The sequence below is a fragment of the Anarhichas minor genome, unplaced genomic scaffold (genome assembly GCF_050575085.1).
Source record: "Anarhichas minor isolate MPS153535 unplaced genomic scaffold, ASM5057508v1 ptg000003l, whole genome shotgun sequence".
Lineage (NCBI taxonomy): Eukaryota > Metazoa > Chordata > Actinopteri > Perciformes > Anarhichadidae > Anarhichas > Anarhichas minor.
This window is the reverse complement of record NW_027466449.1, coordinates 9,277,922-9,297,039: the sequence shown is the minus strand read 5'-3', so window position 1 is coordinate 9,297,039 and position 19,118 is coordinate 9,277,922. Positions and strand designations below refer to the sequence as shown.

Sequence of the window (19,118 nt, the reverse complement as noted above, 5' to 3'; positions counted from 1 at the left end):
GTTCTTTGTGCTGCTTCTCCTCATCTAATCCTTGTACCTGGCTCCCTCTCCTGGTTTTTTCAAACAACGGGACAGGCAGGAAAAGACACTTATCATTTTGCGCTGTTAAATGCGTATACTATTTCACAAATTAGTCATTCAATTAGGGTACCATGCAGCTTGGGAAAAGGTGACGTTTTTTTCGAATTGCTCCATGAATACTCTTTAACAAAAATAAAAAAAAATATTTGTCACCATGCACATTATCCAAAGGCTTACAAATGCAGGCCATACCGTAAATGCAGTCACTTAAAAATAAGTCATCATTAAAATGTCCCACTCGTAGCACCCTAATGCTTTTCCCTCCACATTTTCACAATACGTTGTTGCTAACATCATTCAATTACTATTATGTTTAATTGTCATGATATTTTAGATTGGTTGGCTAGAAAATAACAAAAGTCAGAAAAGACTCATTTGATCAAAGGTGAAATAATTCAGGAACATTGTTTTGTCGTTAAAAAAACAGAAGGCTCCGGGTCTTTTCTTAAACTCTTAGGTTTAATGTAAATCAGTTTAGTCCCATATGGCTCTTAACATAGCCTCTTAAATGATCCATTGCAAAAGGAGCGCCCGATGTTTTATCATCCTGACGACGTTATTCTAATTTCTTTCTTCCGGCCCAATTTGATGCCACTTTTACCGACAAAAATCAGTAAGGTAGTCGTTAGTCATCCAGTAAAGTTCCAATGAATATTTCGCTCGGGTCAAATCGTTTCCCGGGGTCATGGATCGCAGGATTTACTCAGCATGCAGTGATGCCAAATAGCCGTCAAGAATGTATATTTTTAAATATCAATAATAAAGTATTGTATAGTGTTGAATAGTTGGAGCACTGAAATGAACTACGCAGTATTGGCCAACGAAATATTAGATAATTGCATGCACCTGTGGCATCATGACGGTACATTTAAATATGAATATGTGCAATAAAAAAAGGTCTGTCACTCTAGCTGTGGAGGGGTTACTCCTAATTAAGTGTCCTGCTTGGCGCAAAATAATTAATTGTGAAACTAAATTATCTGTAAATAAATGTATTTTAAAATTTGCTGGCAGGCTTAACGAGTCCAATTAGTTACTTTAAAATCAGCATAAAACCGCCGCCCTCTGTGGATTATTGCTTTAATTTATGTGGAAGAACTTTAGGGAACATAACCTCATCAACTATGACTGAAGCAGCGCACAAACTGAAAGCACATGCTTGTGTGTTTGTGTGTCAGCGCGCGCGTGCACGCGCTGGGTGAGTGATGGTGAACTTGGCTTTGCCTGTAATGAGTATTAAGCAGGCCCATGTCTCCGCGACTCGACCCTGGAAAATATCGCAGCGTGACAAATTAGAGCTGCTTGAGTCCCAAAATTCACACACGGCCCAACTGGATGGCTGGCACATGGGTTTAACTCGCACATTTAGAGGTACTTATTTAAACAGTTCCTTGCAGACAATTGACATGTTTAACTTTTTTAAATTCCTTGTAGTTTTCGTTAGGCAAAAAGCTGCACAGTATAACCAGGCCCAGGCCATCCGCCGCCGACGTGGCTCGTTTCAGTTTGACCTACAGTCAATTAATAAATATGAAAAATCATTTCAGTACAATTATTGACCGACATGATCGTTATTTGTCAAATTGTATATTTAATACGAAAAAAAAAATCAAATGTCTTTTTTAGTTTCCAAGTTTTGTACGGGCCTAAATATTCATGTTAACTCCCATTAAATGTGTTCAATTAACGAATTTTATTTCTCAAGAATGTTTCTTATTTACAGAACTGAACAATATTGAACCTTTTCACCAGGAACAAATAAAACCAGGCTTGCCATAGATGAAAATGAACCAGTATGAAATACAACGAAAAATCACACAATGTGTTTTATTCTAAGCCCATGTTTGAGATCTTATTTTTTGAGTCGACCATCTTTGTATAAAAAATGCAGTCGTCATTGTTTTTGAAAATTTAGGTGTGGCCCTTATGCCAACAATATGCAGGCAAAAAGGGATTAAAATAAAGTACACACACACACACACAGTCTTATTAGGCCTCTCTCAGTCTGTCTGTCTCTGCATTTGTGAGTCTCTTTCTCTGAGTAAAGTGAATTGTCAGGAATGTGTATAGCTGGGGTTTCATGGTCATTGTGTCTTCTCAACCTGCATGTCTATCAGTATTGTGTGATTCACACTCAGACCTGCTGCCAAATGACTGCTTGACTGTGGCACCGATGGCCTTCAGGGCTATCATCACACACACAACCATGGTGCTGTTTGCATGTAAAATAGAGAGTTGTGGATTGAATTCCCTAAATACATTTTGACATCAAAGATAGCTGTCTGTCTTTTTCTGTGTTATGCACAATAAAAAAAAAAGGAAAGATCCAAGCAGGCAGACTGACGAGCATCCTTTTTCTCTGTCCTCCCTCAGATCAAACGGCAGTATGAACCTGGGGCTGGGCTGTCTGTGTCGGCCGGTTTGCTGGCCCTTTGGCAGCCTATTGGACTCCAGACACTGTGTCTTTGCCGTCACACTCCTCACACTCCTCATGCAGGTAGTGGTGGAGGCCAACTCATGGTGGTATGCATTTTCTTTCCCTATATACTATATTTTGTGTGTCTTGAATTTGTGTGTGTGTCATGGCCAGTGGAGATTGTCAGCTTTTCAAAGGGGATTTTCTTCTCTTTACATTTGTAAATGGGGTAGCCGAGTCTAAAAAGACATGAAAAAAGCCAAAGATTTAGTGTAATATAGATTTTTTGTTTTTTAACATTTTGTAAATGTTTATATTTATCTTTTACATAGTTTCAGAGTCAATTTTAGGCCTGTGTTTGAGAGTGTGTGTGTCTTGTGTGTGCGTGTTTGCTAAGTAAGCCTCCTCAGCTTCAGTTGCACCACATATGAAGTAACACAACATGCTGACTGTAGCACATTAGCTCTTCAGGAAGGACCTTTTTTCTCCCTTATTTTCTTTCTTCTCATATTGCCAAACCAAAATTATGAATATTATAGAAAACATAGAATGCTGTGGTTTATGAGTCGATGTCCAAATATGTACAAACACGGACACTGTGTGTGACTGTACATGAGTGTGTGTGTGTGACTGTACATGAGTGTGTGTGTGTGTCTGTACATGAGTGTGTGTGTGAGCGCGAGTGTGTGTGCGCTGCATTTGTGTATAGACACACATCCTACTGCCATTAGAAAAGCCTATATTTGAGCATGGTGCACTTAAACACACACAGGGTACTTCTGATAGGGTAAAATACTGTTTACCAGTCAACATAGAGGCTCTGCTTACAGCAAATCACAACTCTTTACATCCTGTTGCTGTTTCTTAATTTATGTCTAATTGTGCACTTGTGTATAATTGTGTATCCCAGCTTAAGTGCTTGTAGAGGAACATAACATGGAGCATTTACAGTAAACCCACACTTTCAGTGTAAGATTTGTCCTTACTTCCATTGAGCAGATCAAAGCCAGTGGTGAGTTAGTTATATGGAAATACAAGTTATAATTGAAACAATTAATTTGAAGATTTATGCAGATAAACATATTTGAATGGGCTCAATTCAGTAGGCGACTACCGTAAAGTAAAAAAAATAAGTTGGATTTACCATCTGAATACTCGCAGATCACCACAGACTTTTTGGAAAGCTGAGTTTGGAGCACAAACTATGTGTCTTTCAGTTTCCTCTTTGAGAGCACACACAGGTGTGAGTGATTTAGAGTGCCCAAGCAGCCTACCTAAAGTGTGTGTGTGTGTGTGAGCCTGTGTGTATGTTAATTTTTTCTTTTTTCTTCTTCTGTGTGTTGATGTGTATATGTTGTGTGTATTCAGTGTGTGTTACGTTGCTGGCTGCTGACTTTCCCCAGTCGATCAGGTTACACTTGGGGCTAATTGTCTTTCTCTTAGGGCTCAGGGATGGGATGCTCTAATTGTCCTGTGGCCTGGAACCAGATGCTCATACTAGTGTTTATCCATGTCTCTCTCTTTTCCAGTCCATTTTATTTATTTTTCTTTCTCTAATACAAAATTGAAAGGTTTTAAAATTATTAGATTTGTTTTTCTTTTGTGATTTGAAAAAAGGTACATAACTTTCATAGCCAGTTATACACTTCTATATATTTTTTTGGCCTGAAAACTTGCATACATTTGTGTCAAAATGGCAAATGAGTGAAAACAACTGCATTATGTGGCTCCCCTCATCCAGGTCTCTGGCTATGAACCCTTTACTGATCCCAGAGGCCTACATCATCGGTGCCCAGCCTCTGTGCAGCCAGCTGGTGGGCCTGTCACAGGGCCAGAAGAAGCTGTGCCAGCTTTACCAGGACCACATGCAGTACATCGGTGAAGGTGCCAAAACAGGCATCAGAGAGTGCCAGTACCAGTTCAGACATCGGCGCTGGAACTGCAGCACGGTGGACAACTCATCTGTTTTTGGACGGGTCATGCAAATAGGTAAGAAGTGGGCAACAATGTATACAGAAAAAGCATATATTCTCAGAAACATATACCTGAACACAGGAGCAGATTCAAACACCTGTGTTCACAAACGGTGTATATTCACCAGTGTTATCTTTCCTTTCTTTATTCTCTCTTGACCCTCTTTTGTGTGTTTAGGAAAATGTGTGTGTGAAATATATGGGGCTGTTGATTCTCAGCAGCTGTGTGGAGGGAATAGTTGGTGGGTGAGGTTGCTGGATAAATCACATGTCGCTTTGGCCTGCTAAACCAGCTCCCGACATGAAGCAAGAGGGAGGCAGAGAATCTGCTTTTCCCCTGATGAATGGGAGACAATCTAATCTAGTTTAACACACACACACAGATGCACACACTGTTGCTGCCCTGAATTCACAAGTAATGGGAGTGCAGTAAGTGTGTGCACCAATATATCACCTTGTCAGAGATTAAACTGTCTGTGTGTGTGTGCGTGCACTTACATGCAGTGTGCAGAGATCTCTTGTAGAAAGTTCAAGAGCTTAACAATCCTCTCTTCGTAATCCCAACTCTTGGATCCTGTCATTTAACATGGTTTGTTTTAGTTTTCTTTGGATGTGGGCCTTCACCTCAGGGACTAATGTAAAGGTGGTTTATCGTTTATTGATCATAACTATCCATCTGAATTTTATGAAGCTGTACAATGTCGGTTATGTGATCATAGTATGGCCACAGCAAGCTTGACTGAATCGTTGCAAAAGTCAGCACTTGCGTTGCTCACATTTTGGGAACCTTTCAAATTAGTCTACAGTAACACTTGTAGAGGGGTCGGCATTTGGTTCATGTACTTTTTAACGGGTCAGTTCACCCAAAATTCTTTGATTTTTACCTTCGAAGATCACACATTTTTATACATTATGGGATTTCCGTCTGTGAGATTTCTCCCCCCATCCCAATGCAATTAATGGGATAAATGGTGAATGGAATTTAGTTTGTGGTGCTCCCAGCTTTAAGAATAACCTTTTAATGGGCTCAACAGTGACTTGTCTTTCCAGTAATAATATTCCCACTACTCTAGACAATCCACAGAACACACTGTCAACAGTTTACTTGATGATTATTTTCATCTAGAAAGTAGTTTCACTGAAAACTGATCACACAGGGTCTGTAGATGATCACAAGTAAGCAGGACATTGTTTTTGGAAAGGGCCGTTGTCTGTGAACGTTTAATATTTAATGTGAGCACCAAAACCAAAACTTCTGTCACTTGCAGCATATATTGGGGCAGTGGGGGAAATGGCAGAGATGAATATCTTAAAACCTCTGCACACACAACTGTCGATGTTTATATATACCACTAGAGGTAAATAGTAATGCTGTTTTTTTTTTTTTTATTACATTTTTCAATGATTTTTTATATTTCGGTAAACCAACCCTTTAATGTGCTGTACTTGTTGTGAACAGACCCCTACATGACATTGTGTGCGCACATATGTGTCTGTCTGCGTTTCTACGCTACTCTTGGTGAGTCTGTATCTCTGGCTCTGCTGACTCCCTCTCCACAGATCAGTCTTCATAGAAACCTCATCAGCAGCCGTTCTCCCATTCCTCTCCTCCCTCCCCGGCATTGCTCCCATCTCGGTCCACTCTGGGCCAAGTAAACATGTCCTCCCCTTTTATGGCTGTCCATCTGACAGCCTGTCGTACTGTCTGTCTGTCTGCAGGCGGAGGACACTGCTGGTGATTTATAGCTGAGCTCCAGGGGGTGCTGGCGTGGTTGGGTGCAGACCCTCTCTACTGCCTGGCTTGGTTAGCTCCAGGGTGGGGTACAGGAGAAGGGAGGCAGCAGTTTGTCTGTTCACAGGTCCACTATTAGGCCAATATCCTTGGGGTGGATTAAACGTCGTACTAGACTAATAAATTCCCCTCTTTCTGATCGCCATTGCCCCTGCCAGCGTTTCCCACCTGAATATCTTTCAGACTTTCCACAAGGTTTATTTATTCATCTTTTATCTTCTCTGTCATTGTCTTTTCCCGCCTTTTGTGGTATTAAGTGCATGCGTGTCTCCTTTTCCCTTTTGCTTGCTTTTTTTCTTCACTGTATTTTTCTTGACTTATCTCTTCAGTCGTCTTTTCTTTCTCCTCCCTCATCTCCCGTTCTCTGTCCATCTGTTATTGTCATTAGAGCGCACTCTCTAAAGGTTTGTCCCAGCAGGTATATGAGCTGTGCATTTTTATTTAGTAGCAGCCCTCGTCTTCAATGTCAACACACAGCCTAATAGTTTGGTCGGCTGTTTTTTTTGTTTGTTTCTTCTTTAGTTTATCTCATTTAAGTTTACTTTTCTAGCCTGTGGCTTTGTACAGAGGTAGTAATGGATTGGGGATAGCAAAAACTGCTTTTGTGTATTTTCCGTTATTAAGACTTCCTACATCTTATCTCTGTAGGAGAAATCTGAGGGTAGAAACAGTGGTAGTTAATGAGCAATGGCTCCAGGATCAGTTAATCATGTAAAGTAAAATAACTGTTGTCACTTTCAATTTGGGTGAAATGGCAGCTGCTTGTTAAGAAGCATCTCTGTCACTGGAGGGCGCCCTCTTCTCTCTGGCTGAAGCCCAATAACAGCAAACCAGATTCCACAGTCCAAGATGTTGGTGATGAGGAGCATGCAGCTCTTGGTTGAAGTGCTCTGTAATCCTGAATCAATGCTGTCATATGACATCACATCTCATAACGCTGTACAAATTCTTAAAGCAGAATGCTAGTGACACACATTTGGTATAAAATAAATATACATGCATAAAAAAAAAATGGAAGCACCGGATAGGTGTACCAAATGTTAAACATGTATTTCTCATTTACTCTGTTTCTTATTGTGTGAAATGTGACATGATGTTCTTGTTTGTGCATCTGCAGGCAGCCGAGAAACGGCATTCACCTATGCAATTAGCGCGGCGGGGGTGGTGAACGCGGTGAGTCGCGCCTGCAGAGAGGGTGAGCTCTCCAGCTGTGGGTGCAGCCGTGCTGCTCGCCCCAAAGACTTGCCGCGAGACTGGCTGTGGGGCGGCTGCGGAGACAACCTCAACTACGGCTACAGATTCTCCAAGGAGTTTGTGGATGCACGTGAGAGGGAGAAGAGCTACCCTAAAGGCTCGTATGAGAGCGCCCGGCTGATGATGAATATTCACAATAACGAGGCTGGAAGAAGGGTATGACACTGGGGTTATATGCACAGACACACATATACACACACGCACACAAAGATCTTAAGATGTCACCAGATAAGAAGCAAGCAGACCGATATAAACTGCAGGCCCTAGCATGAGACCAACCAGGGATAGAAAGAGCAAGAGGAGTTTGAAGTGAGACAATCCAGGTCATTTAGATAGGTCTCCGCTGATCATCTGTGTAGCAGCTATGTCGGCGCTCCCCTCCTGAGGAGTTGATCTGTGGGGAGATGAAGGCAGCACTTGGGTTTTTTTTCCCTCTCCAAACATCTTGAAACCACATCAAAGGAAACTTTATGCTGTTGCCAGGCTGTTCTCTTTCAAGTAGGACAAATGAGTGGACAACATTTTATTCATTGCACTATTGACATGGACAGGATAATTTTGTCCTTTATGTGCAATGTGATGCCTTATGAGATCATGAGCAGTATATTGTGCAAATATTCATGCAGAGAGGTCAAATTAGATACATGACGCATGTGTTGCTTGGACATTTGTCTGCAGTTTACCACATAAGAATAAATGGTTTTGCATGTTCTACATCTGGTTATTAATCTATTTGTTTCTTTTCTCTTCCCTCCTTCAGACAGTGTCAGACCTTGCCAACGTGTCCTGCAAGTGCCACGGGGTATCGGGCTCCTGCAGTCTGAAGACTTGCTGGCTGCAGCTAGCTGACTTTCGCAAGGTGGGCGATGCACTGAAGGAGAAGTATGACAGCTCTGCTTCCATGAAGCTCAACTCGCGTGGAAAGCTGGTGCAGAAGTACTCCAATTTCAATGCTCCCACAAGCCACGACCTGGTGTACATCGAGTCCAGTCCGGACTACTGCCTGAAGAACCAAAGCACAGGCTCCTTGGGCACGGTGGGGCGCCTTTGCAACAAGACCTCGGAAGGCATGGATGGGTGTGAGCTGATGTGCTGCGGCCGCGGTTACGACCAGTACAAGGCCCAGATAGTGGAGCGCTGCCACTGCAAGTTCCACTGGTGCTGCTACGTCAAGTGCAAGCGCTGCACCAAGATCGTAGATCAATTCGTCTGCAAGTGAGAAGAAGAGTGTTGCCTGGGTGTTTGCTTGCAGACGATGGGCAAACATCTGTCTGTATACGTGAGCAAAGGAGTTGAACACAGAGAAAGAATGGAAGAAAAAAAACTATATAAATTATATTTATAGAGTTAAACAATTATGCCATTGCAAAAAGACTCTTTTTTTTCCAAAAATCGTATGTCTTCAGAAACTGAGAGTATCGTGAAATATTTATTTTGAGATTATGTTTTATTTTGGCCCAGTCATCACCAGTCGATTTTAACCCATTCAAGTGCCTAAAACTGGCTGGAAATCTCCCCTCACGTGACCCCCACCTTTTTTTTTTCATATCAGAGAATACAGTTCTTCTTGTCAGATGGGTCACACTGATTGTGAAATTGGATTGTGCTTCCAATTTCCTAAGAAGAGTAGTGTTTTGATATCTGTGGCATAGTTGACTAAGAGGTCCTGGTTTGTTGTTTGAGAATGACTGTGTTGAGAGGACAATGTGTGCTATCGTGTATGGATGTGATTTCATGGGCCCAGTCCCAAACCAGCCTTCACATCCTAACTAGTCTACTCGTCTCCTCTCACCACATGTAGAGTAAGGAACACTGTTGGTTTGTACGAGTCCTTGGAGTACAATAAGATGGCTGTTTTGGGGATTGGGCCATTTATTAAGCTCTCCCAGAAGCCTTAGAGTTCCCCAGGTGCTGCAACAACCCCTCCACCATTATGCACTTTGATACAGAGGCTTAAACCTGTCTGTGCGTGTCTGTTCAGCTGTTTTTTTTTTTTTTTACAGTGCATCAGCAAATATATCAATATTATAGCCTACATTCTTTTCCATATTAATTCAGATTATCCATTTAACATTATTCTACAATACTTAATATGGTTTGAATATATATGGGCAATGTTGTGGTTACAGTGGTGAAATATCCCATGCTATGAGTATATAGTATGTCTATCCAACCAATCAGTAAACTGTATTTATTTTCTTTTACCAGATTCTCCTCTGAGCTTTAAACAGAAAAGCATCATCTCCATCATAGATCAACAGTCGAGAAATAAATCAATAGTGGGACATCCTCAAGTCACTTATAGTCGGTTTTTAAAATTGCGTTCTCACTAATGTGGCTCCTCACTGTTTTTGTAAAGGGAAATGCACCTTATTGATTCAACACACAAATTATTTCTTCTCACTCATGTTCAGCTTTACTGTTAACACACAAATAAATACACTTGTATATCACAGATGACGTTCAGATTTTTTATCATCACTACAGATGTCCTGTACCACTCAGTTAACCGCTAACGATCCCTGTGATGATTCTCAATAGACAAACTATTTCTACCAATCCAAATATGTATATTTATAAGCTTCTCCATGAATTTGAGGTTTGTTAAACGTAATGTGTTATAGCTGATATTTTGTTACTTTTTACAAATTGGCTCAATGCTCTACTTTGTTTCAATAAATATCAAATGTAAAACCAGCAGAGAAGTATTTACTCACTATTTGTTAAAAACTTGTTTGTCTATGCCAAATTTTTTTCATGACTAACCATTTCCTTTCTACTTATAACTTACTAGACAAGTTTATCTACTTGAAAGTGTCTCTTTTAATCGAGATTTGATTCAATACGATCTAACTTTTCTTTTTCTCCTAAATCTTTTTTTAAAAAGATTTTCAGGTTTTTTTTGCTTCTAAATTCCTTCCTTCAGTCTCCTCACCCATGGCCAGATTTAGCGACAGAACCCACGTTGGATGACGGCTGTTTTAGGCGTGTAGTGAACAAAGAGCTTTGGAAAGATGGCCTGAAGATTAGGTGTCTCTCAAGGGGGTTATTGAGGTTGTGTTGTAAGCGCCCCTCAACAATCCAATGACAGTGGATCAGTTTATAGAATGATAAATCATATTGTGTTAGGAGAATAGGAAAAGGGGGATTTTCAATGTGGGGGGAACTGGGCTGTCTGGAAGACGACTGGGCTTTGTCAGAGACTGCTGGAGCTCAAGAGGAGACGCGGAGAACAGGAGAGACGATTGGGTAATGAGGAACTAGGGATTACATGAGAGCTGGATGAGAGGGGAGTAATAAGGAAAGGGAGAGGCTCGAGGGAGCAGAGCAGAGAGAAAGTGCTTTACGGAAAGTAGAGCTGAAAGACCGCCATTACAGTGTAAACGGTCCTGACATTGACTAATATTTACATTCGGAAAATGATACTGACTTTAGGAGCACATCCCGTATATGATCCTGTCAATTGGCAACTGTGTGCCGGTGCACTTGCATTATGCATCCACTTGTACAAAATGTTTTACATCATGTGTTTACATTTATGATTGGTGTCACGTAGGCCAATAAGGAAAAGCAGGAGAGAACGAAACAAGGTTGGCAAGGAGGGAGAAGGTGTAAAAAGCTTTTAGAAGAGATAAGAGAAAAAAAGACTCGAAGATGAGGAAGAACAGCAAGAGTTTTTTTTGTTTTTTTGTTTGTTTTTTAACACATTTGAACCTTCTGTCAACAGCAGGGTTTAGGATATGAAATCAACCTTCAACTTTTGTATTTACCTGAAGGTGAGATACTACTTGCACGTTCTAGACAAGCCTCCTTGGATGTCAGATTGAGTGACTGACTACATACCAGCAGGACTCTTCCAGCAATAGCATAAACAGAAATCCAGGTGCACAGCAGGCTGATCCACCAGGTAGAGGAAACCTGAAACCCTCAGGTGCACAGGTATGACACTCTCAGAGGAAGAGGCAGGGACACTTCCAAAGGTTCAAACAAAATGCTTGGACATCTAATCTTGCCCATCTCTGCCCATTTCTCAACTCCCACCTACAGTTTGACAGATAATGCTGGCAACTGTGTAAATATTTCTGCACCATTTCTGCAGGTTTTGATTTAGGTTGTGATTTGGGTTTCGCACACACAATTAAGCATTCACCGCAAAGGCAGTTAGTATATAGCTTCACAAATGCACACCCACTTAGGGAAGGAGGTGCTTAGCAGATATTTTAAGCTGGTGTAAACCTTAGCATCTCTTTCTCATCCCTTCTCTACAATTTATCAAAGAAAAAAAGCTGCCAGTCTAAATGAGCTTTGCTCCAATTTACAAATTTTTTAATCTCTCCTACCCTTAGAAAACAAACGGTAACAAATGTTTTCAGAAATGTTTTTCCCAAAGATAACATTGATGGTTTCTTATTTTTAGATGTTGAAATATGCAAATACCTCAAGCATTTGTCGCACATTGAATACTTTGTTGCATCTGTGTGCGTGCTTGTGTGTTTTTGTATTTATGAATGGACCAGGCTGGATAAAGACTGAGGTTCAACGGGCCTAGCAAGTGGTTTTACTCTATTCTTCTTCCACTGCATTAAATTCCTCTGAGGTTCTTTAGGACGATTACGTGACGGGTTGTGTTTTCCTAAAATAAAGTAGCTGGATGATATGAGGCAACCTCCCACTGCTGAAGCCAGATCTGCTGACCACATCTTTGTAGATCCATACATATTTTGTTGATTCTGTTCCTGCAGTGGAAAAGGCTGAACTAATGTACTACTGTAACTGCAATAAACAAGGCTGCACATAATGATGTAATACATTTACACCACATTTTAGCATCCATGAAACAAAACCTCAGCTTGAACTCTGGCCTATTGACCCCCCTTGAATTCTGGTGCAAATGTTAGTAGTCTTACTCCTGTTTAAAACACCACATCAAACCATGACTCACCCTTAAGCTCTGTAAAACTGTCACTGCAGCAAACATCTACAATTGCAGAAAAACACAAACTCTATTGATCAATTCTGGCCAGCTTTGTACTCTAAAGCCTCATAAAACAGAATACATAAGCTGTCAGGGCAACAGCTCTGGCAAAGCTCATCTTTCTAAGCTAAAGTGGAGCTTGTTCCATTCCCCTGCTCTTACTGTAAAATGCTCAAAAAGCAACAACGGGGCCAAAAAAAGAGCGCTCTACAGAGCTGCATTTAGAGCTATTTGGGATTGTGGTCTTGTGTTTTAGAGAAAGAGGGCAGGACACCGCACTGTGACGTCGCAAACAGTCTGGACTGGATCAGAGAGACGGGTCGGTGCCACAGAGTTACCGGCTCCCCCTTCTCTCACTGCCAATTCTATCCCTGTGTCCCCCCCCCTCCCCCAAGAAACCACTTGCACCACAAGTTGTTTCAATGGGGCACAACGCTGGCTGAAAATAGAAAGGTTATACATATAGGTCACAATTTCTCAATGTGCATGACTGAGGTGTTTGTTTGTTTGTGTATGTGTGTGTGTGTGTGTGTGTGTGTGTGTGCGTGTGTTGGAGTGAGTTGAAAATTACTACTAAGACAAATTAGTATCAGCTCAATTATTGCTCTCATACCAACAATGTTTATTCCAGAAGTGAAAATGTATACAAGGTTGCCATTGTTACCTAGTTAGGAATTAGCCAGACCTCCTATGGTAATGATTATTAGAGCTTTTCGTTGTTAATGCAGTTGCAAAGCAGAAGAATAGAGGATATCCAAGGAGATAATTGCAGTTGAAATGTAAATATAGTAGAATAGCGGTTGGTGTGTGTGTGTATATGTATCTGTGTGTGTGTGTGTGTGTGTGCAGCACTGGAAAAGCAAAGTATGCCGCGGTGCATCTTGCCTTATTGATCACAGATGTGGAAACATGATTCACCTTCATAGGACAGTAAAGGATTACAATTTGTTTCTCGGCTTAAATGGCATACATGAAGATTTTCTTTGTTTTGTTCGATTCTCGCTTTAATCAATTTTACAGAATAAAAAAAAAGCCACAATATGCCAATATAAGCGCCATAAATAGTAATTGCATGTATACTATGTATTAGTATGCCATAAAAAGGATATATAAAAAGTAATTGCACAGTATGTCATTAAGAGATCATAGTATAGTATGCCATTAAAAAAATGTCTTAGAATTATCATGCTATAGAGTGGGACAAAAAATGTCTTAAATAGTATGTCATGAAGTCATAAAGATAAGTCATAGCATAGTATGCAATACAAAATAGATCATAATACAGTACGTCATAATAATATCATTTTTAAAAGTTATTGTATAAAATGCCATAAAAGTTTCATGAAAATGCCATTATGTCAGAAACATTAGATGTCATCCCATAAACACGGCAAAGAAAGTCAAACCGTCATGAAATGTTTTTATAGCATCTAGTGCAGTAAAGTCGTCACTAAAGTATGGCACATGAAATTTCAGAAAAACGTCAATATATATATATATATATTACACCTGTCGTTTCAGGTCCACTCACACCCTATCATCACTCTATGGCCCAATCCCAATGTCCCCCCTTACGGACTCACAGACTTTGAGGCGCGCTCCCGCGAAGTCCGTGAGGGTTTAGGGCCGTCCCACTGTCAAATCATCGAGTGTTTGAGGGCTCTCTTGCAGACATTTTGAGCCCTTTATGAACCCTTTCCGTAAGTCAGCATGGTATGCTGACTTAGCCTAAGGGAATTACCCACAAATCATTGCAATGTGACGTTAAACACGGGGCAACCAGTAGACGCATGGAGACGTACAAAAAAAGGTAAACAAAGAGGACGGCTCACGTGTGTTCAGCCTGTCATATTCAATTTACTCAGAAATATCAAGGGTTAAAGATGGGACAAAAAATAAACATGAAATCAGAAGATATTTATATATTTATTCATCAAATATTAGATTTTGTCATTGAAGCTGTTTTGACAAAAACGAGTAAATAGATTATATAAAATGACCTCTCATCTTGTGAGGAAAGAGCCTGGAAGACTTTCAAATCAAGGAGTACAAAGTATAAAATAAATACACACAATTGTACATCATATTTTTTGTCGTTTTCATGGAATCATGATATGTTGCAGCAAAGTGCTGTCCCATTCCTATTTACACCATTTCTAGCCCTCACAGTCTCTCACACTCGATCACTTACCAGGTGACGTCAGTAAGTCCTTGAGGGTTCAGGGTTTGAGGGTTTAGGGGGGACATTGGGACCTCATTAGTCCCTCACTGTTTAGGTCTGCTCACTTGCACTTGATCCCTGCCAAATCGTCTTGTGTTTCTCTGCCAATCTCTCCAGCGTTATCCTCGCACTATTCCTGATCTGCCTGTTCCGACCCTGCCTGCCTGTTTTTTCAACCTTGGATTCTTTGCCTGCCCCTTGTTGGATTTGTTTTGCCTTATTGACTGACCTCCCGGTTTTGACCCTGCCTGAACACAAGTAAACCAAACTATACTTGTACTCTGTCTCTGTGTCGTGCTTTTGGGTTCCCGTACTTGTAATCTTTACAACCTAATAGCATTAAATAATGTATTATCATCATTCAATTTTTTTATATAACTGCCTTGTTGGTAATTAAATAGAATCCTTGTCTGATTCACAGTGGAGTATTTACACTCTGATATTTGATCTGTTGTCCTTTTATAGACAGATGATCTATGCTTCTGTCGTCTCACTGCTCTCACACAGCTCTATACTTACAGTAAGGTTACATACCCTCTCACTGTCATCACATCTTTGCGTTATTGCTTCCTCTCAGACTGCATGCAATACATTACACAATGAGACATGTTTACAAGACCAGAACAGACTCACTTGTTTGTGGTTGGCCATTGGAGCGTCTCTTTCTTTTCTCGTGTGTGTGTGTGTGTGTGTGTGTGTGTCTGTGTGTGTGTATGCGCGTGTGTGCGCGCCCGCCCCACAGGGAACTGAGTGCCAGGTCAGAGCCAGTAGCTGAGTGATTCTGTCAGCCTGTTAAGCCTCCGTGGATTACAGTAAAGTGGGCCCCTGGGGTTGCTCCGACATCAGCGCAGCTCTGCGCAGTTATACTTAAAATATGGTACAGCAGTTATTGAGCTTCATTTTCAGTCCTCATTCTCAGTGTCTACCAATATCTTTACAACTACATCTACCATGACACTCCCCACTACTTACAAGAATTGTCTACAGAGGCTGACTGACGGGGCAGAAGAGCAGGAACTGGATTTGAGAGGTGAGTGGTTGCCACATCTACCAGGTTGCCGATTCTGGCCGTGGGTATATTCGTGACCCACCGGAAGAGTTGTTCATGCTAGCCCATGAAGGCCCCTAGGGTGGCGAGTGCTTGGCAAAACCCTCCTGTACCCATTCAGACTGAGCCTGCATCTGCTGGGTCCATGTCGGCCATATCGTTTTGTTAAGAGTTTGTTAAGACAGGGGGAATCCAGATGCAGGACACAGATTTCAGGTGAGGAATGATGAGGAAAGTTTTATTGTTAAATTGAAGAGAATGAGGATGGAAGTGGGGAGGGGAATCCAGGGAGGCAAAGGTAGAGGGAGCTGACCGGGAAAGTAAGGCAGGGAAATGGAGACAAGGCAGGGAAATTAAGATGGAAGGTTATGAGCGTGTCAAAGCAGCAGGCAGACATGCAGGCAAGCAGAGATTCTAAGAGTGAACAAGGATAAACACACAAGAAAATAACTTCAATGCACATTTCAAGTGGCCTAAGACGTGACACTACCACTGTAGCCGTGTCAACGATGTGGCGATGTGAGTGAAGATCTGGGCTTGATATACTGCAGCTTGGAACAGGTGAATGAGCTTGAGAGCAGTCAGGGATATCACACACACACACACACACGCACACACGCACACACACACACACACACACACACACACACAGAGACACAGATAAATGGGAATACAGGAGACACAAGGAAGGAACTGGAGGCACGGATGATGTCAAACCCACCTCAAAATTTGAATTCACTGATGTCACTCAATATGAAAATTTTGAATAAATATATGCCTTTCTTTCAAGTTTCACCTTATATAACCCTTTGCCTCTCAGAGGCAGAATTCATTCCTCTGAATAGAAAGCTGGTCGGACCAACTGCCTTTATTTTTAAACAGGACAGGGGGGCAAAGTTGTATCCAATCTGACCACATTCATGTCATGCATTACAATTAGCCGAAAACAGTTACTCTCATCACACTGAGCAGTGGAATTATGGAAAAGCACAGAGAGGAAACTGCAGGGGAAGCACACAGACAGTGACTGATGCATTTCTGGTCCCGGTGAAGTAATTTTCTTTGATGCTACTGTTAATGTAGCGTATTAGTGTTGAAGTTCAGGTTTAAGAGAGATCCTGGTGAGTCATTGGCTACCGGAGGCAATCAATCCCTGCATTACAGAGATGTGTAAGAACACATGACGTGTATAAAGTCCGTGGGAGTTTGCTGGAGGCAGGTGGAAGGGGTGGTGGATGGATCAAATAAACACAGGACTTTCGAGACCTGCATCTGTGTCCCATGCGAAACTTAAAGTAAACATCTACATTTTGTCTCGTGAGATATAGTCATCTGACTCAGTAGTCAAGTGACTCGTTTGACTCACTAGTGACGAGAGTCGTTAGTCACTTGGTAGTTACTTATGTCGCTATAAAGTCAACCAGGCTCTCTTCCTTAACCTAACTTAGTGGTTTTGTTTCCTGAACCTAACTTCCTGTGAGGACGGAAGTTCATTTTGAAAAGACTCTATGGATGTAACAAGCGTTTATTGACACATATTGGCGCACTCAAAATTGATTGAAACCGAGTGCCAAGAATGAACTCCTGTGTAACGATGAGCCACTGCCTCAAGATCAAATCAATCTAAGAAACTCACAAATTTACACATTTGCAGTGTTGAAAATAACAGAGAGAAACAGAGAAAATTGTCCTTTTTTGAGGAACAGCAATACAAAAACTCCCCCACAAAGGTAACACAGGATGTGCTTGGACTGAGAGCGAGAGGATAATTGACACACACACACACTCATCATAACTTTTACCGTCACAGGAAAAATGTAATAAACCACAGAAAAACATATTTTTCCAACAGCTTTGGCTGTCTTTTTCCTGATGACTGACACCCGGGCTAGTTAGCGCCCTCATTAAAAAACACTTAATGAAATAAGGTGTTTAAACAGCGGCTTTACACTGAGGTCTTTGTCGTTAATGATTCAACACAGTGCAGACGGAAAAATGGAATAGCTGGATATGCAGGTAATGTCCCGCTAGATCCAATAAACCTAACACCTTTTTAAAGGTGAATATCCTTCTGTAAGGCCCTGTGTCTGCATGTGGAACATACACACTTCCTATTGGCTTTGACTTTTCTCAGAGGGGGGGCTCAGAAAGGCCACCTTACTCCCGCATATTGTATGTCGTGTTTATTTGTCTGATTTGGCAAGGAACGATAGCTTTTCTAAAATATTGCAGTTACATATTAGAAGTGCTTCTTTACAGTTATTTTAAGACCCCACCCACGGATACACACTGGAAGGGGTTTTCCATACCAGGAACAGAGTTTATAAGCAATGAAGTGGAGTTGGTGGCTCCAGTAGCATGTCTAGCCTTACTGACCTCAGAGAAAGATGGATACTTGCTCTCTCATTATCACTAATCAATTCTGCTTTACAAGCTGACAGAGGAGCCACTCAGAAACATTCCTAGTGATATAAAGCAGAGAAGTAAGATAAAGAATAAGTTAGATAGCGAGGGACCCAGAACAAAACAAAACAAAAAAAAGCAGCTTGAGACATGAGGCGATGCGGTCCAGCGGTTTGGTAAAATGATTTCCTCATAACAATATCAAGGTCAGACAGCGGTTAGCAAAACTATGGTTCAGATTAGAACGAAATACCACAATTTTCCCCCACATAATATCACGTTGAAAATATCCGACAACTGTCAATCAGCAAATACATGCTTATCAACGTTTGTTGCTTTTGAATAAGAATGTTGTTCTTAGTCGACCAAAACTCTTTTGCAATGAGTATTGCACAATCCGTTGTTAGATTTGTGTTGTGGCTGTGTGTACGAGGGTGTAAATGTGAGTTTTTTGTACAGTGTGACTGTGGGAGAGAGAGAGGGAGAGAGCGGGGCTATCCTGTCTATGCAGATGAGTTGGCACACTACTTTTAAACACGATATAATTCAACAGTTCATTGCCTTTGCATGCTTTCCTCCAATGTAATCAGTCTCCAGTAACAAAAAAACGCCATATTTCACTCTTCAACATGATGAAAATCTGACAAATTATAGCTCAGCATGTGGAGTAATAAAAAAAAGTTGTATTTATTGCAATGTTAATTATAGCTAGAGCACCAAAAAGTCTCCAAATCAAACAATTAAGCCCACTTAATCATATTAGAATACAAAATAGTTCAAGTGTCATTTTACCTTTATAACAAGGAGCAAATGCAACGTAGACTTCAATAAAAAAATCTAAAATCTTTACCTAATCCATGTTTTGGAGAAGGCTACTATTGGTGTGTGTATATATTAGCTGAATACTTATGGTAGCTCACTGACCCACTAAATGTGCTGGGTAACTCTTGCGCTG

At 41.1% G+C, this 19,118-nt stretch overlaps 1 protein-coding gene across 1 annotated transcript; it reads left to right on the top strand.

The window, feature by feature from the left end:
• The first annotated feature begins 1,875 nt into the window (after nt 1-1,875).
• On the top strand, nt 1,876-10,213 carry wnt5a (wingless-type MMTV integration site family, member 5a). Its single transcript, XM_076096813.1, has 4 exons — nt 1,876-2,604; nt 4,239-4,486; nt 7,380-7,672; nt 8,277-10,213. Exons 1-4 carry the CDS (start codon nt 2,381-2,383, stop codon nt 8,733-8,735), a joined length of 1,224 nt encoding a protein of 407 aa, XP_075952928.1. The 5' UTR covers nt 1,876-2,380; the 3' UTR covers nt 8,736-10,213.
• Nucleotides 10,214-19,118: the final 8,905 nt, after the last annotated feature.

Coding starts and splice junctions, on each gene's coding strand:
- wnt5a (XM_076096813.1), top strand. CDS start 2,381: ATGCACAATAAAAAAAAAAGGAAAGATCCAAGCAGGCAGACTGACGAG. Junction 2,605..4,238: donor GTGGAGGCCAACTCATGGTG/GTATGCATTTTC, acceptor CCCCTCATCCAG/GTCTCTGGCTATGAACCCTT. Junction 4,487..7,379: donor TGGACGGGTCATGCAAATAG/GTAAGAAGTGGG, acceptor GTGCATCTGCAG/GCAGCCGAGAAACGGCATTC.